The 22,616-nt window shown below is 48.3% G+C and overlaps 1 protein-coding gene and 1 long non-coding RNA gene across 2 annotated transcripts in view; one reads left to right on the top strand and one right to left on the bottom strand.

Annotated features, from left to right (window-relative positions):
• Nucleotides 1-4,059: 4,059 nt before the first annotated feature.
• LOC140619267 (uncharacterized) lies at nt 4,060-9,054 on the bottom strand. Its single transcript, XR_012019177.1, has 3 exons — nt 8,756-9,054; nt 4,570-4,686; nt 4,060-4,272 (listed from the first exon to the last, which is right to left on the bottom strand). It is a non-coding gene; the product is annotated as an uncharacterized lncRNA (long non-coding RNA).
• A 122-nt stretch (nt 9,055-9,176) lies between these two features.
• LOC140619265 (calcium release-activated calcium channel protein 1) overlaps nt 9,177-22,616 on the top strand; it is a 21,520-nt gene continuing 8,080 nt past the window's right edge. Inside the window, exon 1 of the mRNA XM_072802418.1 lies at nt 9,177-9,752. Coding sequence (XP_072658519.1) covers nt 9,453-9,752 — 300 coding nt within the window. The 5' untranslated portion in view covers nt 9,177-9,452. The remainder of the gene's footprint in view (nt 9,753-22,616) is intronic.

The raw sequence follows: 22,616 nt of genomic DNA, 5'->3' as shown, positions 1-22,616 counted from the left end.
TGGCTTAGCCCTGGACTGGGGGAGGCCAGGAAGGTTTGGCAGCAGTTGGAGGCAGAGACATCAGCTTAGAGTCTAGGGGATTTGAAATCCTTTTGAAGGAGCATGGAGACCAAACTCCCAGCTCCCCTGAACTCTGTATGGTCAGCCCTGACTCAGGGTTTCTAAAAGGAGACTGACAGAGTCACCAGCTTAGAATGGAGAGGGGACAGATGGGCACATGTCTGAGATAAAAATATCAGCAGCACCAGGACTGTTCCTGTACCTTGAATTTATTCCCAGGCCTCTGTCCTCTTCCCTCCTTAAGGTAGGAGCAGAAAATGGCTAATGAGCTTGTTATTCACACTTATAGGGTACTCCCTACTATGTGCCAGGCACTGGGCTCAACTGTTAACACGTGTTATCTTATTGTATGCACTCAACTAGTCTCTGCATAGATACTCCTATTATCCTCACTTTCCAGATGGAGAATCAGGCTCACAGAGATGAAATGTAAATTCCAATCCCTGGTGCTGAGCCTGGGCCTGTCTGCCCTCAACTCCATTCCTTGCCCTTTCTCTGCTTTGCCAACACCAGCAAGCTGCCAAATCAACTGGCTTCCTGCACAGACTGGCCAGTGGGAGGCAGCGAGAGAAGCCAGGTGGGTGGGAAGAAAGGAGAAGCCAGGGTATTTCTCCCTCTCCACGGGCCTGAGGTAACATCTCCAGCAGCAGCTGCATTTCCTGTGTCTCCACCTCCCACCAGGCAGCTTCTTTCTGGGTGCAGCTTCTTTCTGGGTGCAGCTTCTTTCTGGGTGTAGCTTCTTTCTGGGGACTCCAGACCCTCCCACATATCAGAAAGGCCAGAGGTGATCAAGGTGCTCCTACTGTTGCTAGCCTGTGGGTGCCTGCCCATCCTGTTTGCCTCTTCCACTGCCTATGAAGCCATTCCATGTATAGATTCCCCTACTCTGTCTGTTTTTCCCAGCTGGATTCTCACTGATAGTCTGCCTTTCATAAATACTCACGAATTAGCCAATTCATTATATTTGCAATGAGACAATCCCCTTTCATCAAGAACAGCATGATCCCACAAGAGGGGAAAATAGTAACCACAGTTTACTGGGCATTGTGCTAACTACCTGACAAATGTTTGTTCATGGTGCAACCCATTGTGTCAAGTCTCACTGCTATTCCCATTTGGCAGATGGGACTTAGAGAGGTTGGGTTGCTTGCCTCAAATTGCAGTTATAAACTAACAAAGCTGGGATTCAGATCTAGGTTTACCTAGCTCCAAAGTCTGTGTCCTTTCCTAATCTCTGTTGACATGTTGAATATACTTGCAGCCCCCTGACAAACCCATCAGAACTCTTCTCCCTTGGTTGACTAGAGACCCCACCTCAGTTAACTCTAGGGTACTTGTATTCAGTTCTTAGGGCTGCTGTAACAAAGTATTACATCCTGAATGACAGAGAATAACTGAAATGTGTTGTCTCACACTTCTGAGGGCCAGAAACCAGAAATCAAGATGTCGACAGCATGTTACCTCTGCTATATAAAAGGACCAGTTCCAGGCCTCTTTCCTGGCTTCGGGTAACCTCATGCATTCCTTGACTTATGGATGGCCATTCTTCTCCCTGCATCTCTCCACATCATCTGCCCCCTGGGTATGCCTGTGTGTGTCCTAATTTCCCCATTTTATAAGGACACCAATCATATTGGATTAGGACCTCATTTTAACTTGATTACCTCTGTAAAGACCCTATCTCCAAATAAGATCACATTCTGTGGTACTGGGAGGTAGGACTGCAGCATATCTTTTTTTTTTCCCCCAATGTATCTTTTTGCAGGGATGTAATTCAATTCATAGCAGTCCTCCCTGATCTCAGGTACTCGGTCTCTAGAGCGTGGCCTGATTGGTCTTGTTTTGCTAACAGAGGATGCTAGATCATCCAAGAAAACGTTTAATTTTTTTTTTTAGAAAGTAAGATTTATTTTTTATTATTTTTAAAAGATTTTATTTTTTTTTTTAATTTATGAGAGACACACAAAGAGAGAGGTAGAGACATAGGCAGAGGGAGAAGCAGGCTCCCTGAGGGGAGCCTGATGTGGAACTCGATCCCAGGACCCCCCCTGTCGAAGGCAGACACTCACCCACTGAGCCACCCAGGTTCCCAAATAAAATCTTTTTAAAACTTAAAAAAAAAAAAAGATTTATTTAGTTACGTTTTAAAGTTTTAAAACATAAGTGAATATCTTCATGACCTTGGGGTTGGCAATGATTTCTAGCCAGAACATAAAAAGCACCGCCCATAAAAGGCATAGGCACAAACACAAACAGAACCTAGTAATGGCTCCTGACCAGGTGGAAGAGTGAGCCCCACAAGCCCAGGAAGGACTAGGGAGACAGAACAGGGATTCCTTGATAAAGTCTCTGAGCTCCAGGCCCAGAGAATTATTTGGAAATCAATACTGGAGGGCAGCCCAGGTGGCTCAGCAGTTTAGTGCCGCCTTTAGCCCAGGGTGTGATCCTGGAGACCCGGGATCGAGTCCCACATCAGGCTCCCTGCATGGAGCCTGCTTCTCCCTCTGCCCGTGTCTCCACCTCTCTCGGTGTCTCTCATTTAAAAAAAAAAAAAAAAAAAAAAAAAACACTGGAGTCCATATATCTTTTTTTTTTTTTTAAGATTTTATTTATTCATGACAGACAGAGAGAGAGGGAGAGAGAGGCAGAGACACAGGCAGAGGGAGAAGCAGGCTCCATGCAGGAAGCCTGACGTGGGACGCGATCCCGGGTCTCCAGGATCACACTCCGGGGTGAAGGCGGCACCAAACCGCTGGGCCACCAGGGCTGCCCTGGAGTCCATATATCTTAATTTTGAATTGTGCAACCTGTCCCTTGACAGTTACCGCACTTTGTTTTCAGCTTTCTACACCCAGTTCTTGGATTCTGAGAGCCTTCTGGATCACTTACTAAATAAAGTGCCTTCCAGATGTCTTGTGGAGGGACGCTGAGTGGCTCAGCGGCTGAGCATCTGCCTTCAGCTCAGGTCATGATCCTGGGGTCCTGGGATCGAGTTCCGCATCGGGCTCCCCTTGGGGAGCCTGCTTCTTCCTCCGCCTGTGTCTCTGCCTCTCTCTGTGTCTCTCATGAATAAATAAATAAAATCTTAAAAAAGAAACAACAAAACAGATGTTCTTGTGGTGTTGGCATCAGGGCTGGGCAGTAGAGGGATTTCACACATTCTATGTGGAACATAGTGGGAATCAGGCAGGCCTATACCAGCTCCAACTCCATACAAGGAAAACTTTTGAACTGTTAAAAATAACCAGTACAGGGATGCCTGGGTGGCTGAGCGGTTGAGCATCTGCCTTCAGCTCAGGGCGTGATCCCTGAGTCCCAGGATTGAGTCCCACATCAGGCTCCCTGCATACAGCCTGCTTCTTCCTCTGCCTATGTCTCTGCCTCTCTGTGTCTCTCATGAGTAAATAAATCTTAAAATAAAATAATAAAATAATAAAATAAAATAAAATAAAATAAAATAAAATAAATAAAATAAAATAAAATAAAATAAAATAAAATAAAATAAAATAACCAGTACAGAAATGCATGGTTTCTGGAAAGAGTGAGCTTCCCATTATCAGGTATACAAGCACTGTTCTGTAGAGGCTTGAGCTCAAGAAATGGTGGCTGTTTTTTTTTTTTTTTAATTTATTTATTTATTCATTCACAGAGAGCGAGAGAGAGGCAGAGACACAGGCAGAGGGAGAAGCAGGCTCCATGCAGGGAGCCCGATGTGGGACTCGATCCCAGGTCGACAGGATCACACCCCGGACTGCAGGCGGCGCCAAACCACTGCGCCACCGGGGCTGCCCGGCTGTTTTTATTATTATCAATTTAGGGTGGGTTTTTTTATTTTTGGTAATTTCTACACCCATTGTGGGGCTCAAACTCATGAACGCTAGATTGAGAGACATCCTCTTTTGAGCCAGCCAGGTGTCCCTAATCTAGGGGTCTTAAACCTTAGAGCAGAGGGGGAGGTGTAGATGAGAGAAGGAAATAAACAGAAGCAAGCGACCATGATGGGCTCCAATACAGTACTCTCTTTTTATTTTTTAAGATTTTATTCATTTATTCATGAGAGACATAAAGAGAGAGGCAGAGACATAGGCAGAGAGGGAAGCAGGCTCCCCACGGGGAACCCAGGAACCCGATGGGGGACTCATCCCAGAATTCCGCTGAGCTGAAGGCAGATGCTCAACCGCTGAGCCATCCAGGCGTCCCAATAAATAAAATCTTAAAAAAAAAAAAAAAAAAAAGGAAGTGATTAAGTGTCCATTTTCAGGGTGTATGATATTTGTAATATCTCCATTTTTGCTAAGAGGATTGGGGGTTCAGACAGGTTAAGTAAGTTGCCCAAGGTCACAGTCCAACTGCGTGCCCAAGGGAACATTGGTAAACCAATTGTAAAAGATTAAAAGTACTTAAATACAAAGGCTCATCTAGTTCAGTGATTCTCAAAATTTGCCTGAAGAACTTACTAGAACTAAACTGCTTGGATGGGTTTTAGTAACTTGCATTTGAACAAAATACCTCCAGAGATGCAGGGGCAGTATGACTTTGGTGGTGGTTAAATCCCAGGTTCTGGAAACTCACCAGCTGGGTTTAATGTACTGTAGTACTACTTATTGGTTTTCTGCACGTTTCCATCTGTAAAATGGTGATATTAATACCATGGGTTGTAAAAAATTCCAGAGTTAAATATAATATATTCAATATAATAGAATAATAAATAATGAAATAACTTAATAAACTTAATATATACTATGTGGGCACCTACCTGGCTGGCTCAGTCAGTGGAGCATGTGACTCTTGATCTAGGGTTTATGGGTTTGAGCCGCATGTTGGACATAGAGGTCACATGAAAATTTTAAAAAAATTTTCGGGCAGCTCCGGTGGCGCAGCGGTTTAGCGTCGCCTGCAGCCTGGGGTGTGATCCTGGAGACCCGGAATCAAGTCCCACATCGGGCTCCCTGCATGGAGCCTGCTTCTCCCTCTGCCTGTCTCTCTCTCTCTCTCTCTCTCTGAATAAATAAATAAATAAAATCTTTAAAAAATAAAAAATAAAATTTTTTTTTCTTTGAGAGAGAGAGAAAGCACTGGGAGGGGCACCTAGTGTGAATGAAGCCCAATACGGGGGCTGGATCTCAGGGCCCTGAGAGAGTGAACTGAGCCCAAACCAGAAGTCGGTCACTTAACCGACTAAGCCACCCAGACACCCCAAAAATAAAATCTTTTTTTTTAAAGATTTTATTTATTTATTCATAAGAGACACAGAGAGAGAGGCAGAGACACAGGCAGAGGGAGAAGCAGGCTCTATGCAGGGAGCCCGACGTGGGACTCGATCCACGGACTCCAGGATCACGCCCTGGGCCGAAGGCAGGCGCTAAACTGCTAAGCCACCCAGGGATCCCTAAATCTTTTAAAAAACAAATAAAAAAATTAAAAATATGTGTAAAGAGTATATAACTATATTTTAATAACACATTAATTATATTTAATATTATATATCACATTATATATGTTACATTTGTATATTACGTACTTATCATAAATATATAAATTATTTAATAACAAAGGGCTTAACATAGTACCTGTCATTGGTAAGTAAGACTTAAATGTTAACTTTTTTTCATCCTATGTTATGTGGAGCTTGAATCTCCAAAGGCAGCTCAGGGCATCTTTGGTCAGCCCTAGGCTGTACCCATTAGCCACAGTGATGGCGCAGCTTGCAGCAATCCTTTCAGTTGGATCTCTATCTGCTCATTCACAAAGTTGACTGAAAAATTGTTTGCCCTTTTTGGGCATAAACCCCCAAAGGTTGAGAACACACCTCCCTGGCCACTAGGGGGAGCCGTACATGGTGTTTGGAGCTGGGGTTCCAAACCTGCTTCTCCACTGGTTAGTGGGGGATGAAGCTGGTGTATCTCAGGTCCCAGCTGGTTCTACCATGGGTATGGAAAAGTTACCACGGGCCCTTCTGGGCTCTAGGACCTAGGGCCGGAAGCAGGGATGCCCAGATGCCTCCCCTCCAAGTCTGGACAGTATTTTAATTTTTTCTGCTCTGTGCATATGGTAGGATTCAAACCCCAGAGAATTAGAAGGAGAGGGGGAGGAGCATGACAGGAGTTGGAGAAAGGAAAATTGGCTTCATTCCAGCCCCAAAGCCCCCTGCTGAGCTGCCTTTCCCAGATCCCATTGTTCCTTCTAAATCTGCAAATCTCTCCTAACAGCTTCTAGCCTCTTCCCCTTTCAGGCCTGGCGTACCCCAGGCCCCATCAGCCTCCAAATGTTGTGTGTACCCAGTTCTGTCTGAGCAGGGATTCCTTAGACCCAAGTACCTTTCATTATCTTATTCATTGAACATGCTTCTATTGGGAGTTTCGGGTGTGCCTAACCCTGCGAGAGTCCCTGAGGAGTGCTAGAGGAGTGATTTAATTTTTTTTTTTTTTAAAGATTTTATTTATTTATTCATGAGAACACACAGAGAGGATTGAGAGAGAGAGAGGCAGAGACACAGGCAGAGGGAGAAGCAGGCTCCATGCAGGGAGCCCGACGTGGGACTCGATCCCGGGTCTCCAGGATCACGACCTGGGCTGAAGGCGGCGCTAAACCGCTGAGCCACCCAGGCTGCCCTAGAGGAGTGATTTAAAATGACACAAACTGGGCAGCCCGGGTGGCTCAGCAGTTTAGTGCCCGCTTTCAGCCCAGGGCCTGATCCTGGAGACCCGGGATCGAGTCCCACGTTCGGCTCCTTGCATGGAGCCTGCTTCTCTCTCTGCCTGTGTCTCTGCTTCTCTCTCTGTCCCTCATGAGTAAATAAATAAAATATTTAAAAATAAATAAATAAATAAATAAACATAAAATGACACAAACTGCTGTCTGGGTGCTCATCAGGCTGAGGGTGGGCACACGGACAAACAGGTCAACACATACATTAAGTAGGTGATTTCAGATAGTAATTAGAACTATAAAAAATAAAACAGGGTGAGGTGATAGAACGTGAAATGGGGGGTACTTTAGACAGAAAGGGACGGTCTCTCTTTGGTGGTGGTGTGTGAACACAGACGGTAAGTAGGTAAGTAGAAGAACAAAGAAAGGCCATCAAAGAAACACGCCCAGTGAGGGGGAGGCTTCAAATTCCAACTTTCCTAGTATTCATGAAAACTCTCAGAAAGGCCTCTGAGGGGCAGCCCTGGTGGCACAGCAGTTTAGCGCTGCCTGCAGCCCGGGGTTTGATCCTGGGGACCCTGAATCGAGTCCCATGTCAGGCTCCCTGCATGGAGCCTGCTTCTCCCTCTGCCTGTGCCTCTGCCTCTCTCTCTCTGTCTCTATGAATAAATAAATAAAATCTTTAAAAAAAAAGAAAAGAAAAGAAAGGCCTCTGAGGAATCCCAGAAACTGGGGAGGAATGAGTGGGGGCTTTCAGGTTTATCCCAAAATGTGGGTGAGTGGAAGGACGCTCTCTAGTGGTGACAAGAGTTAAATTTCACCATCACTGACCTGGAATGCCTCATGCTTGTGATTTGACTGGGCTAATTACGAGTTTCATTCATTCCTCTCTCCCACACTTGTTCATTCAACAGATACTTACTAAAGCGCCAAGTGCTATTGTAGATACTGCAGGTAGAGTTGTGAAACCAACAGTAAATGTCCCTGCCCTTCTGGAGCTCACATCCTAAGGGATAGTCCTAAGCCTAGAATACCACCTCACCTCTGCCCTCCACTATTCCCCAGCTAAACTGCCATCCTAATGCTCCATTAGCCAGATTTGCTGCTTCAGGATCTCTGCACTTGCTGTGCCCTTTCCTTGGAAAGCAAGCTCTTGGCTCTTTGCATCCCTGGGTTCAGGTCTCATCTCAAATGTGACCAAGTCACAAAACTGTAAACTTCTTTTCGTATTACCTATTGTCCCCACTAAAATATAAGAGTCCATGAAGGTTCCTCTCGGATCCCTCAGCTTCACACTTAATAAACGCTCAGTAAACGCTTGCTGAGTGGGTTTGAACATTCATTCATTTAAAAAATATTTATTGGGACACCTAGATGGCTCAGTTGTTGAGTGTCTGCCTTCGGCTCAGGGCATGATCCCCTGTCCAGGGATCAAGTCCTGCATCAGGCTCCTTATAGGGAGTCTGCTTCCTCTGCCTGCGTCTCTGCCTCTCTGTCTCTCGTATATAAATAAAATCTTTAAAAATCTTTATTTATTTTTAAATAAAAATAAAAAATACCTAGCAGGTGTCAGCCTGCATATTATATTACACAGCAGACACCGGTGAACCATTATGTGAACAAATTGAACAAAGCAGATGAAAAAATCCCTGCCCAGAGCATTCTAAAATTAAAATTACAACCCCCACGGGGCGCCTTGGTGGCCCAGTCGGTTTCGCATCTGACTCTCGGTTTCCATAGGGTGAACTCAGGGTCGTGTGATGGAGGCCCCTGCCCGCCTGCAGGCTCATCATGTAGAGTCCACTTGGGGACTCGCTCCCTCTGCCCCTCCCCTCTGCGCGCGCCTGCGCTCTCGCCCTAATAAACTGTACTAACTGTAAAGATTTGCAATATTAGTGCAAATCTGCACTATCCACCGCGTTTACCGTGCTTTGTTTTTTCCATACATTTATCACGTCGACTGTTATAATATCCTCCCTGGTGTTTATGCGTCTCCCCTCCGGAACGTAAGCTCCACCGAGGCAGGGGATTTGTCCATCTTACTCACCACGCCTCCCTCAGCGCTCAGAACAGTGTTGGCACCAAGTAGTTGCTCAGTAAGAACAGACTGAACGAACTCCAGACCTCAGCCTGCCTCCCGCCTGCTTCCCCCCCGCCACGGGGCAGAGCCTCAGCCACGTGGTTCCAAGGGGAATGGGCCTTAGGAGGCGGCGAGAGGTGACCTCAGGCGGCCCGACCCAGGAGTCCGAGCTCCGGGCGAAGGGCCATCGGAGCAGCTGAGCGGATGGGAGGCCCCGCGGAGCGCTCGGAGCCTCGCCAGAGACGGGGGGCGGGGCCGTCGGAGGGCGCGCGCCACGTGACCCGCTCCTGCCCCGCCCACCTCCCCGGGGCGGGGTCTCCGGGACGGGCCGGGGCGCATGCTAATCACCCCGGGGCTGCGGCCAATCGCGGCGCGCGCCGAGGGCCCGGGCCATGGATCTCGGACGCTGGCTTGCGCGCAAGCTCGCGTCCGGGCGGCCCCAGGCTTCTTGCAAGCGGCGCGGCGGGCCTGCGAGGTGGGGCTGCAGCAGCTCCCTCGACCTCCTCCTCGTCCTCCGCGGCCCGCCGAGTCAGGCCCGGCCCGCGCGGGGGGCAGGCGGCTGCTGCCTCAGGCGGAGGCGGAGGCGGAGGCGGGGGTGCGGCGGAGGGCAGGGGCCGCGCCTTCGCAGGAGCCCCAGCCGGCCCGCGCCTTTGCACCGTGCTCCATGCATCCGGAGCCCGCCCCGCCCCCGAACAGCAACAGCCCCGAGCTTCCCCTCGGCGGAGGCAGCACCACCAGCGGCAGCCGCCGGAGCCGCCGCCGCAGCGGGGACGGGGAGCCCCCGGGGTCGCCGCCCCCGCCAGCCGCCGTCACCTACCCGGACTGGATCGGCCAGACTTACTCCGAGGTGATGAGCCTCAACGAGCACTCGATGCAGGCGCTGTCCTGGCGCAAGCTCTACTTGAGCCGCGCCAAGCTCAAAGCCTCCAGCCGGACCTCTGCTCTGCTCTCCGGCTTCGCCATGGTGAGCTCGGGCCGCCCTGCCCTGCCCTGCCCCCCGTCCTGGCCGCTCACTCCCGCAGCCCCGACGGGGCCCACCGGGGGGGGTTCGAGGAAGATCGGGGAGAAAGGTGTCCTGGATGCTGGAGGGTCCAGAGGTACTGGACCTGAGGAGAGGCGGGCGACAAGTGACATCGGTGTGGGAGATTGGATGTCGGACACATGTCCAGGGGTGGGGGCTCAGGTGCCTCCAGATGGGCGAGTTTGATGCAGCAAGTGGGGAGAAAGCAGAATCTGTGAAGTAGGTCTGTATGAAGACAATCCCACATGTGTTCAGGGGCAAAGGAAGGACGTAAGGGGTCTGAGCTCCGTGGGAGCAGGTGTCAGGAAGTGGGGAGGAGTCGGACCACTGCGCTTTCTTGTGACCCCACACTTGAGGCCAGAAAATATTAGCCTCCTCCTTCTTTCAACTAGTAGAGGGGATTTCCTGACACGCTTTCTCCCACTGCATTTTCCGAGAGCCCGAGCCTAGGGTTTTGACAACTACTCTCCACCCTCAGTTTCTTCTCCAGAAACTTGCCATTGAGTCATTGGATGTGGGGGAGGAGGGTGGGACGTGTTCCCCTTGAATGGGCTTTCAAGTGATTTGGGTGGAGGGTCAGGCTAGTTTCCTCTTCCTCCGCCCAGCTGAGCTGGAGTGAGGGGTGGGGTAGGTGAGGCCGCAGGTTGGGCTGAGAAGTGGTCCTAAGGGCACCTTCAGGCCCGGAGTCTTCCCCATCAGGGCCTGCAGAACAATTTACAATGACCACTGCGTGACATCAGCCTGTGTGAGTGGGGTCTGCCCTCCTCTCCCAAGGTTTCTAGCCCGAAGCACTCCTGCCACCTCAGTGAGTGAGCTAAGCCCTGGCCTTGAGGGAGGGAGTGGCTGCACCCTTGTGTTTTCTTGGGAGTGTGTCTGGTACTCTCCCTGTGTTCTACAAACAAGTGGGCCGACCGATGGAGCCTGAACTTTTAGAAGCCCTGAGCAGGCCCAGCGTACACTGGGCCTCAGTGAAAAAGCCAGGTGATTGAGGGTGAGGAACAGCTCCGCTCGCTCTGCCACGTGCTGCCAGTGAGACCTCAGGCACATTTCTCTCTGGATTTTTTTTTTTTTCTCTCTGGATTTGGATTTCTGAGAGGGGATGAGAGAATCTGCGTGTTTGTGTAAGGGAGTGGCACACTAGTTTTTAGTTTAGATCATATGATGGATTTCTAATCTGTCCCAAATCCTTAGAGACTAGTCTCTGCCTTTGCCTAAAGAATCTCTAAGACTAGCCGACATTTATCATTTACCTGTACTAGGCATTGTTGAGGCTCCCTGAACTTCCACACTAACTCCTCAGCTGCCCTTTGAGATGGTTATGTCACAGGACTTTCCCATGGCCATACAGCTAGTCTGCTAGAGCGGGATCCTGAGTCTTCTGGCATCCAGAACCGTCTTGGGCACTTACGCCTTTTGTGGCGTATAGAGTTTTTTTTTTTTTTTTTTTTTTTTAGATTTTATTTATTTACTCATGAGAGACACACACACACACAGAGGCAGAGACACAGGCAGAGAGAGAAGCAGGCCCCATGCAGGGAGCCTGACATGGGACTTGATCCCGGTCTCCAGGATCACACCCTGGGCCAAAGGCAGGAGCCAAACCGCTGCGCCACCCAGGGATCCCCCGATGCAGGATTTGATCCACGGGTCTCCAGGATCATGCCCTGGGCCGAAGGCAGGCGCCAAACCATTGAGCCACCCAGGGATCCCATGTTCTGATCATTGTTCAGCCAGGTGAGGTGTTCAGACCCAGTCTCCCAGGAAATGAGAAATAGAGCAGGAAAGTTTCTTTCTTTTTTTTTTTTTTTAATTTATTTATTTATTCATGAGAGACACAGAGAGAGAGAGGCAGAGACATAGGCAGAGGGAGAAGCAGGCTCATGCAGGGAACCCGACGTGGGACTCGATCCTGGGTCCCCAGGGTCATGCTCCGGGCTGAAGGCGGCGCTAAACTGCTGGGCCACCCAGGGATCCCCAGGAAAGTTTCTTTTAAGCAAAATAAAATGTTACAGTTGGGAGGACAGGGAATGACACCATTAGCTTTTAGAGCTGTGATCTATGTTTAAGATGGTAGCGCACCTGTTCCCCTTTTTCTTGGGGTCATAAATGCATGGCTCTTCAGGCTCCTTCCCACTCCAGGAGAAGTGAGGATCTGCTGGGTGGTGCTTTCTTGCCCTCTGGCATCCTGTTTGTCCTTGAGAAGATAGCTTCCTAATCAAATGGCACCTTTTCTGTTAAAAACAGTGCAGGAAGTCAGGAGGCAGGGGCAGCCAGTGGCATTGGGTGGGCTTCAGCTCACCCAGAATGTATCTTGGGGGCCTTTATTTTCCCTGGTCAGGGTGAAGAAGGCTTCCTGGCTCTGCAGATGAATTCCCCAAAGTTCTGGCAGGGAGGGGCTGAACCCCATCACAGCATCCATTCTGGGGACGCAGTTATAAGAGGGCTAACTGTTTGCTGTGAGTCTATAAATCTATGGGAGAAATGGAGTGGGGGTGGACAGACAGACCCAAGAGGCAGGCAAGTCTGCCTGTGCCCCCCAACCCCACTACAGACTCCCAGCCTTGTAAGTGAGCCTCTGAGAGGATGGGGTGCCACACAGCCCAGCACCATGGAAACAGAGTGAGCAAGTTTCCTGGACTACTCTCCCTTGGCCTGTGAGTCAGCACAACCAACTTCCTGCCCCCAGAGGGCTTCCTTCCTAGAGACCTGGAAAACCAGAGGCACTGATGTGACCTCTGATCTCCGAGGGTAGGAGAGTTGGCAAAGCTGCCAGCATCACCTGTTCAGCAAATGAGATTGAGGGAGGGTCTCCCAAGAGCCTGGAGGGGATTGAGAGACTCGCTGTCATAGGTGAAAAGGCCTGGCCAGGTGCCCTGGTGTGGTGGGGAGATAAGGCTGTGGGATCTCAGACAAGCTATATTCTCTGGAGCCAGTTTTTTCATGTGGACAAGGGGGGATACATATCCTGCTGTGCCATGGATTGTATGAGGATTCATTATGAGTCCCAATTGAGCCCACAAAAGGTTTAGAAATTTTCAGGATTTTTTTTTTTTTTGAGATTTTATTTATTTATTCATGAGAGACACAGAGAAAGAGAGGCAAAGACACAGGCAGAGGGAGAAGCAGGCTCCATGCAGGGAGCCTGATGCGGGACTCGATCCCGGGACTTTTTTTTTTTTTTTTAAAGATTTTATTTATTCATTCATGAGAGACACAGAGAGAGAGGCAGAGAGAGAAGCAAGCTTCATACAGGAAGCCCGATGTGGGATTCGATCCTGGAACCCCAGGATTACACCTTGGGCCGAAGGGAGATGCTCAACCACTAGTCACCCAGGTGTCCCAGAAATTTTCAGGATCTGATTGTAGACATCTTAGGTAGACCCTCTGTAGTCTGCACACAAGAGTCCCGCTCCTGACAGCATTTCTAGAAACAATAGGCTTTTGCTGGGCTCAGCATCCAGACTTCAAAACCAGGGTCCCTGGATGTAGCACATGATCAGCATCCTGCAGGTGCTGCTTGAGCTGAGGGTACCCTCATGGGCCATGACTCAGGGCATCTGTGCCTCAGTTTATCTCTGTGAGGGGCAGCCTGACCTTACATTCTGCAGGACTATGGTAAGCAGACTGGCAGTCTTGGTTTGCTGGGGAGGGCAGGCTGTAATGTTAGCCTAAGCAGAAGATAATTGGGAATGTCAGCCTGCTGCCGTAAACAAAATGCTTTCCACAACCTGGGATCAATTATTTTTGGATTATCTGCCTCCTCAAGTTCTCTGCCCGCCAGAACCCTTTTGTTCCTAGGTTCCAGAGCGGGTTCAGAAGTTGCTTGGAATTTCTATGAAAATTAGTTGGAGGGAAGAGCTGAAATCATAAGACATTGAGCCTCTGGGATATGTTCAGAATTCAGGGGGCATGGAGATGGGTGAGAAATTACTATTATTATTCACAGTGCTAATTACTAATAGTAATTACTGCTTTTGTTGATTGAGCTTTTGTAATAGGCTGGACATTGTGCTAAGTATTTTACTCGTACCATCTCTTGGGATCTTCACACAACCTGGAAGGATAAGTGCTTGTCCCTGGTGAATAATTTGCCCAAGTTTACTTGGCTGGTAAGCTGCAAAGCCCTGTGACCCTGGTGTAGCCCCATTGTGGAAGAGGACTTAGAGTGGTAGGAGGACAGTGCTGGGAGGTGCCAGTATGACAGAGCAAAGTAAGAACAAGGACTTGAACCAGACAACTTGGGTTCCAGTTCTGGCTCCACCCCTTACAACCATGAGATCCTGGAAAAAATTTTTAATGTCTCTGGGCCTATTATAGTAGTACCTACCTCATAGGGTTGGTGTGAGCATTCATTGAATTAGTATTTGCAAAGCACTTAGAATGTACCTGGCCCAGGTTTTGGGGAATCTCCCTCACCCTTGTTCTCATGGGACTGCTTTAAAAGGGTTAACTTAGGGCAGCCCGGGTGGCTCAGTGGTTAGCGCCGCCTACAGCCCAGGGCCTGATCCTGGAGACCCAGGATCGAGTCCCACGTGAGGCTCCCTACATGGAGCCTACTTCTCCCTCTGCTTGTGTCTCTGCCTCTCTCTCTCTCTCTCTCTCTCTCTCTCTCCTCTCTGTGTATTCTCATGAATAAATAAATAAAATCTTAAAAAAAAAATTAAAAATAAAAGGGTTAACTTAGGGACGCCTGGGTGGCTCAGCAGTTTAGCCCCACCTTCAGCCCAGGGTATGACCCTAGAGACCCGGGATGGAGTCCCACATTGGGCTCCCTGCATGGAGCCTGCTTCTCCCTCTGCCTGTGTCTCTGCACCTCTTTCTCTCTGTGTCTCTCATGAATAAATAAATAAAATCTTTAAAAAAAAAATGGTGAATCTAGTCAGGGAAGATGTTACAGGACCTTGGCCGGCTGTTTAAGAAGTATAAACTCTTTATGTAGGCAATAGGGAGCCATGCAAGATTTTGGAGGGAGTTACATGATGAATTCTAGAATAATCTTCATGATGTTACTATTTACTAACTTCCAGGTAGGAGACTAGACCCATTTCTTTCCTTCTAATTTAGTCCTCAGATCAACTCTTAAAGGTACATACATAGATAAACTAGGGCTTGGGGCGCCTGGGTGGCTCTGTTGGTTAAGCATCGGGCTTCAGCTCAGGTCATGATCTCAAGGTCCTAGGATTGAGCTCAGGAAAAGTCTGCTTGTCCCTCTGCCCCTTCCTTGCTTGTGCTTTCTCTGTATCTCTCTCAAGTAAATAAAATATTTTAAAACAAAACCAAAAAAACCCCTAAGGCTCATAAGAACATAGAGATTAAGATATCCAGCTAGTAGAATTCAAGGCCTGGTCTGACTTGGATCCATTTCTACTTAACTGCTCTTTGGCTGCTGTGAGCTGGTTGATAGCTGGGCCTTTGAATCCTTCCAGATGTGCAGTTCTGCACTCTGGGCTGTTTATAAATGGAAATTTGTCGAATGCCCCAAGGGGAGGGCACTCTTTGCCTAGCTGAGGAGCCTTTTGTGAAATTTCACAAGTGCCTGTCATGCATTTCTGGAATTTTCACTGGGAACCATGTTGAGTTCTGCTGGTTGTTGGGTTCAGGGCTGGTGAAGGAGAACTCTAGGATTTCTCAAGGTGGCATGATGGTAATCAGTGTTTGGGGTTAAGGTAGGGTCCCTTGGAGAAGTAAAATCCAGGTTTAAGCAAGAGGCAGCAGGTTTCTCTCTAACAGGACTTCTGGATAGCCTTTCATAAATCTTATTTTATTTTATTTTTAAGTAAACTTTACACCCAACTTGGGGCTTGAACCCACAATCCTAACCTCAAAAGTCATACATTCCACTGATGGAGCCAGCCAGGCACCCCTTGGGTAGCCTTTACTATTACTCCCCGAAGGGATGTCACAGACTAGTAGGACCACAGACTCCTTTCTTCAGAGGAGAATCTTGTGGGACTGTGATTTGACAGCCAGCCCACTTTGGTTTTTGAGCATTGGTCTGTTCAGAAATCAGCCAGCTTTTTCTTTAAAGGGCCAGATAGTAAATATTTTCAGCTTTATAGGGTACACAGTCTTGGTGGTAAACTACTCAATTCTGCCATTTAGGCTCAAAAACAGCCACAGAGGATGGGGAAATGAATAGATTTGGGTGTATGCCAGTAAAACTTTATTTACAAAAATTAAGCACCTACCCCTCAAAAAAATGTTAGTGATACCTGAAGTGTCTGTATCCTTATAAATGAGATCTGTTTTAATACAATGTGTATATTATAAATGCATAAAAAGACAAAATTAAAAAGTTGAAAGGAGGAGCTAAATAATAAATGAATATCATTGGAAGTTCTTTTTTTTTTTTTTTTTTAAACTTTTATTTATTTATGATAGGCACACAGTGAGAGAGAGAGAGAGGCAGAGACACAGGCAGAGGGAGAAGCAGGCTCCATGCACTGGGAGCCCGACGTGGGATTCGATCCCAGGTCTCCAGGACCGCGCCCTGGGCCAAAGGCAGGCGCCAAACCGCTGCGCCACCCAGGGATCCCTCATTGGAAGTTCTAATATGATCTTCCCGACGGATCACCGAGGATTGTCCATCAGATATGTCAGAGAAACATGGAGCTGAAATACCCGAAGATTGGGTCTTACATTCATTTATTTCTTCTTTTTCTTTTTTTTTTTTAAGATTTTATTTATTTATTCATGAGAGACACAGAGAGAGAGAGAGAGAGAGAGGCAGAGACACAGGCAGAGGGAGAAGCAGACCCCATACAGGGAGCCCCATGTGGGACTCGATCCCGGGACTCCAGGATTACGCCCTGGGCCAAAGGCAGGTGCCAAACCGCTGAGCCACCCAGGGATTCCCCCTCATTTATTTCTTCAACAATATTTTACTAGAGGGATAAACCCTAGTGTTGGATGCTGGAGAAACCGTGGGGAGTAAGAGTAGAGTGGAGGAAACAAGTCGTGTAATTATGACTTTAGGACATGTTTGGTAAGTGATGTTGGGGAAGCATGTATGGAAGGATACATATTACAGTCTTATTTCCCTAAATGTTTGGTGCCTGCCATCCTCCCTGGGGTGGGGATTTTGCTGTCCTACTTCCTGTACGCTCCCCAGCAGAGTCTCAAGATCCTCCAGGCACATAGTAAGCTCTCAATACATATTTCCACCAATGGGTCAATGATCCCATCCTCACCTGGGAGGCCACAGAGCAGGGGTGACTTGGGAAGTAAAACCTGGGGAAGTTGGAATTAGATGTACAGAAAGCCTAGGCCTGTCCTCCCCGGAACCTGCAGGTTCAGACTATTTGGCTTATGACATAAGTTTAGTGAATTGCAACCAGCATTTTTTTTTTTTTAATGAAATAAGAATGGAACAAAATAGTAGTGTGCACTGGTTGCTGTAAGGATAGGATATATCAGCGTCCTTTAAGGGGAAGTATTGTTTGGGGAAACTTCTGTTTCTGCCGTAAATATGTGTCTATTTATAGAAACATTTGGAGTACTGGACTATAGTGGTCAAAAGAGTTTGTAAACTACTAGACTAGGCCTCGATCCTGTCTTAATAGATGGTTTGCAATTGAGGTAGGACTGGCAGGCCCAGACAGCTCTGGTTGACCCTGAGTGACTGTGCTTGGCAGCCCTTGTGTTCCAGGCTGCAGCCTAAAAGAGTGACCAGTGAACCCTAGGCTTGGAAAAGGACAGTTGGATTTCCCAACTGTGGATGCTGGGATCAGGCCAGGCATAGGAGGGCTGCCTTGGAAGGGCCTAGAAGTCCAGGTGCCAGGTGGTGGGGGTCTCCATGGAGCTCAGCAGGAGTGAGGAGAGGTGGTTGGCATTTGGGCGGAGCAGGCAAATGCCTGGCAAAACCAAGCAGGCACCACTCCTTGCAGAGTCATGTGGTCCTCTTCTTGGCTCATGCTTGAAATTTGGCATCCCAGTGGCTCCTGTGCGGGATTCATGGACCAGTGTGCGGTGGAGCTGGCATTCTTCCTTCCTTCCTATCCCTCTAGGCCCCATGTGGCCAGGTTCAAGCAGGCCCTTGGCTGGCTGGAGCTGTTTATTTTGGGTTAACGGGCCCAGCACTCTGGCTATATTTACCTTGTGAAGCTGCTTGCAATCTGATATGATCTGATCTCTCTGGGACTCAGCTGGGGCCCTGGGTGTCACCTGCCAGCTTTAGCAAGGCCCCCTTGAATTCATTGTCCCAGTCTGTGGGGAGATTTCCCCAAGAGGGAAGCATTCTGGAAGAAACAGTGGCTTATATTCCTGGGAAGAATGCTTTTCATCAGGATCCAAGATGTGTGCCATCTATTCCTTTTCCACAATATACCTTTCTGCAGCCCCATGGCACTGAACTTGGTTCCCAGTGTGGGAAAGGTACATACAGCCAGCCTGTATGGTCAAAGTCCCAGCAATTGTAGGGGCTGGTGAGGGTGATGGGGTTTCTTCCAGAGCTTGGCAGCAGGGTCTTTCCTCTTCCTTGGAGTGGCCAGCCTCTCCCCACCTCAAAACCTCAGGGAAGGCTGGCTAGTTCTGGTGTCTCCAGGCCGGGTATGTCCTGGTAGATGTGATTTCTGGTCCTAGATCCTCTGAGTATGACAAATGATACAGAAAGGGTGGTCTCTGTCCTGCCAAGGTAGCCATCTGGCCCAGTGTGATTTGGAACACACTTTCTCCTTATGGCCTAGGTTTGGAGCTGGGGCAGACGAGGCCCAGAGTGGGGATCCGACTTCCTCACCTACCCTGGAGGGCAGAACCGTGGCTCACAGGGCCTGTTCTCTCCAGCCTGAGCTGACAGTGTCCCCGAGCTATTCCTTTTCTTTTTATATATTTTATTTATTTAAGCAATTTGTACAGTGTGAGCCTCAAACTCAGGACACCAAGAGCTACATTTTCTGAGCCAGGCAGATGCCCTGGGCTATTTCTCTTCTGCTTCAAGATCCCTGCTTTTTCTTTCTTTTCTTTTCTTTTCTTTTCTTTTCTTTTCTTTCTTTTCTTTTCTTTTCTTTTCTTTTCTTTTCTTTTCTTTCTTTTTTCTTTTTTCTTCTTTCTTTTTCTTTCTTTCTTTCTTTCTTTCTTTCTTTCTTTCTTTCTTTCTTTCTTTCTTTCTCTTTCTTTTGTTTTATTTATTCATTTGAAAGAGAGAGAGAGAATGGATGAGCAAGAAAGGGAGAGGGAGAAGCAGACTTCCCCACTGAGCAGGGAGCAGGGAGAGGGAGCATGATCCAGGATCATGACCTGAGCTGAAGGTAGATGCTTCACTGACCAAGCTGCCCAGGTTCCCCCCTGCTTTTCTTTTTCTTTTTTTAAAGATGTATTTATTCATGAGAGACAGAGAAAGTCAGAGACATAGGCAGAGGGAGGAGAAGCAGGCTCCATGCAAGGAGCCCGATATGGGACTGGATCCCGGACCCTGGGATCACGCCCTGAGCTGAAGGCAGACTCTCAACAGCTGAGCCACCCAGGCATCCCTGCTTTTTTTTTTTTTTTTTTTTTTTAAACTAAAATTAATTTCTTTCTTTCCCTCCCTTCCTTCCTTCCTTCCTCCCTTCCTTCCTTCCCTCCCTCCCTCTTGTTTATTTAACAGAGAGCAAGTGCACTAGCAGGGAGAGTGGCAGAGAACCAGGCTCCCCCTGAGCAGAGAGCCCTACATGGGGCTTGATCCCAGGACCCTGGGATCATTACTTAAGCTGAAGGCAGACACTTAATCATCTGAGCCACCCAGGCATCCCCTTTTTAACTAAAATTTCTTGAGCACCTCCTGTGGTCTGGCTAGGTGTCAAATGCTTATATATCAGGACCTCATCTCTTATCTCCTCAGCGACCATCTTAGTCCATCTGGGCTGTTGTAACAAAATAGCAGACTGTGTGACTTATAAACAACAGATGTTTATTTCCTCACATTTCTGGAGGCTAAAAGTCCAAGATTAAGGGGCTGGCTTCCTAATTCACAGCTGCCATCTACTCACTGTGCCCTCCCATCCCAGGAGGGTCAAGGCGTTCTTCTGGGCTCTCTTATTTGTTTGTTTATTTATTAAGATTTTATTTATTTATTCATGAGAGACACAGAGAGAGAAAGGCAGAGACATAGGCAGAGAGAGAAGCAGGCTCCATGCAAGGAGCCCAGTGTGGGACTCCATCCCAGGACTCCAGGATCACAACCTGAGCCAAAGGCAGACGCTTAACTACTGAGCCACTCAGGCATCCCTGGGCTCTCTTTTTTAAAGGCACTAATCTGGGCACCTGGGTGGCTCAGCGGTTGAGCAGCTACCTTTGGCTCAGGTCATGATCCTGGGGTTCTGGGATCCAGCCCTGCATCAGGTGCCTTGCAGGGAGCCTGCCTCTCCCTCTGCTTATGTCTCTGCCTCTCTCTGTGTCTCATAAATAAGTAAATAAAATCTTAAAAAAAAATAAAGGCACTAATAAAGGGGGGCACCAGGGTGACTAAGTCGAGTAAGCATCTGCCTTCGGCTTAGGTCATGATCTGAGCATCTTGGCATTGAGTTCTGCATCGGGCTCCCTGCTCAGCGGAGAATGTGCTTCTCTCCCTCTCCATCTGCTGCTCCCCCTACTTGTACGCGCGCTCTATCTCTCAAATAAAAAAAAATTTTTTTTAAGGCACTAATCCTCATGTCCTAATCACCTCCCAAAGGTCCCACCTCCTAGCACCATCACCTTTGGGGGTGAATTTAGAAGGAGTATAACATAGTAGCACTCATGTGAGAACAGAGCTCCTATTCCCTCCTTTGCACACAGGCTTTAGCGCCAAGTGGACTTGAGTTCAGAGCTTCCACTTAGCAGTACTTCTAACCCCTGTGGCACCTGACCTCAACTCTCTGAGGCTGTTTCCTCATTTGTAAAAGAATAATAATGGGGCTCAGTCAGTTAAGCAGCTAAGCTGATGCCTTCATCTCTGGTCCTGATCTTAGCTCATTGAACACTTAAAACAACCATGAGTGGGCTCCTGTTGTATAAATGTAGCACAGAGAAGTTGAAATACTTGTCCAAGGTCACCCATGAGCTTTGTAAGTGGAGGAACCCACTCATTCTTAATGGCTGTATAGAGCAGACCATAGTTACCTGTGCACATACCCCAGTAGTCTGCTCAAGGCCTGATGTACCTAATGGGTCTGGACATTTCCAGTGACTGAATAAATAGCCAGTGGCCCTGGGCAGCAGGCTTTTCTGATTGTCCCTTCTCTGGTTTCATGTTCCGGGGCAGCAAGCCAAAACAGGAAGAGGAAGTGCTGGGGGTGGGGAGGTGGTGGCAGGAGGCCCACAGTGGTGGAGGGTGTCCCCCAGGCAGGCCTGGTGACAGAGACCAGAGGGCCTTGGGATGTGTCCCTTAACTCCTTATGCCCTGGTGGCCTGCCCTCACCCGTGTGTACTAGGAAGTCTCAGGATTGGCTTTAGGCCACCAGTGATCTTAAAAAAAGTTGAAATCCTGCTGGCACTTCCCCAGATTTATATGAGTTTGAAACATTTTGTAAACTCCTGGGCTGAACAGTTCATAAGGTCACCAGTTGTGGCAAGTGTAGGGCAAAAGTCTGTGAATCTCGTTGAAATTGTCTGAAAAGTCTGAAAAGTGAATTATATATAAATCTAGATTTTCTAAGGAGGGTATCTGTTATTTTCACCAGATTGTCAAAGGTACAGGCTCCAAATCAGCTTTGGCCTGTGACCTACATCTCATCATGCCCCCTCCTTTTATAGATAAGAGGGGAGGTTTGGTTTTTTTTTTAATAAAGATTTAATTTATTTATTCATGAGAGACAGAGGCAGAGACACAGCAGAGGAACAACCAAGCTCCCCACAAGGAGCCCGATGCAGGACTCAGTCTCGATCCCGAGACCCCAGGATCACGCCCTGAGCCAAAGGCAGACACTCAACCGATGAGCCACCCAGGCATCCCAAGAGGGGAGGGTTTTGACCAAGATCAGACAAGGAAGCAGGGGGTGGTTCTGGAATCAGGACTCAGACCCCCTAATTTGGCCTTGCCATTCTGTCATCCAGAGTATACCTCACCATCAGAAGAGTAAAAACCCCAAAGAATTACATATAGAGATAGTGGGTTTGGGGATGAGGAACTGAGAAATAATAATAAAGCTCATTTTTATTGAGTGTTTACTCTGTGCTAGGCACCAAATATTTTACATGGATCTAAGTATCTTAAAAGCAACTTAGTCCTCATAATTGTCCTCTGATCATGTACCTTTATTTCCATTTTACAGATAAGGAAACTGAGGCCCAGAAATTTGAAGGAGCTTGCCAGAGTCATATAGCTGAATAAAGTGCAGAGCAGTCAAGGTTCAAAGCCAGGCAGCATGGGTCTAGAGCCCATGCTCCCAACCACTGCTCCACACTGCCTTTCCAGGCCAAAGGAAGGGTACAGAGAGGTACAAGAAATGAAGGCAAACATGGCCAGGTATTCAGGCAGGAGGAGAGCTAGTGGGAAAACAGAGTCCACCCCTTCCCCAGGGTAGGCTGATATGACCTTAGTGGGTACATCTCAGCATTGGACCTGCCCCTCTCTGAGCCTGGTACATACATAGCAAGCACTTTAGGAAGGATCACTATCCTTAATGGCATTGCCATTGGTGCTTGCTGCCCTTGTCCCTCTAGCCTGGGCAGGCAGACCCTGGCAGTGAGCCCACTGCCCCCTGTTCCAGCCCATGTCTGATGAGCTAGCTCCTTCACATGGGGATGATTTGCAAGGCCTAGGTGAGAAGCAGCCAGTGGCAGGCAAGTCCAGAACATGCCCCTGGTGACCCTGGGTCCACGGGTCTCCAGGAACTGGGAAGCAATTAGTGC

Source organism: Canis lupus, chromosome 27 (genome assembly GCF_048164855.1).
Source record: "Canis lupus baileyi chromosome 27, mCanLup2.hap1, whole genome shotgun sequence".
Classification (NCBI taxonomy): Eukaryota; Metazoa; Chordata; class Mammalia; order Carnivora; family Canidae; genus Canis; species Canis lupus.
Note: the sequence above shows the minus strand (reverse complement) of the source record. Positions and strands in the feature narration are given on the sequence as shown.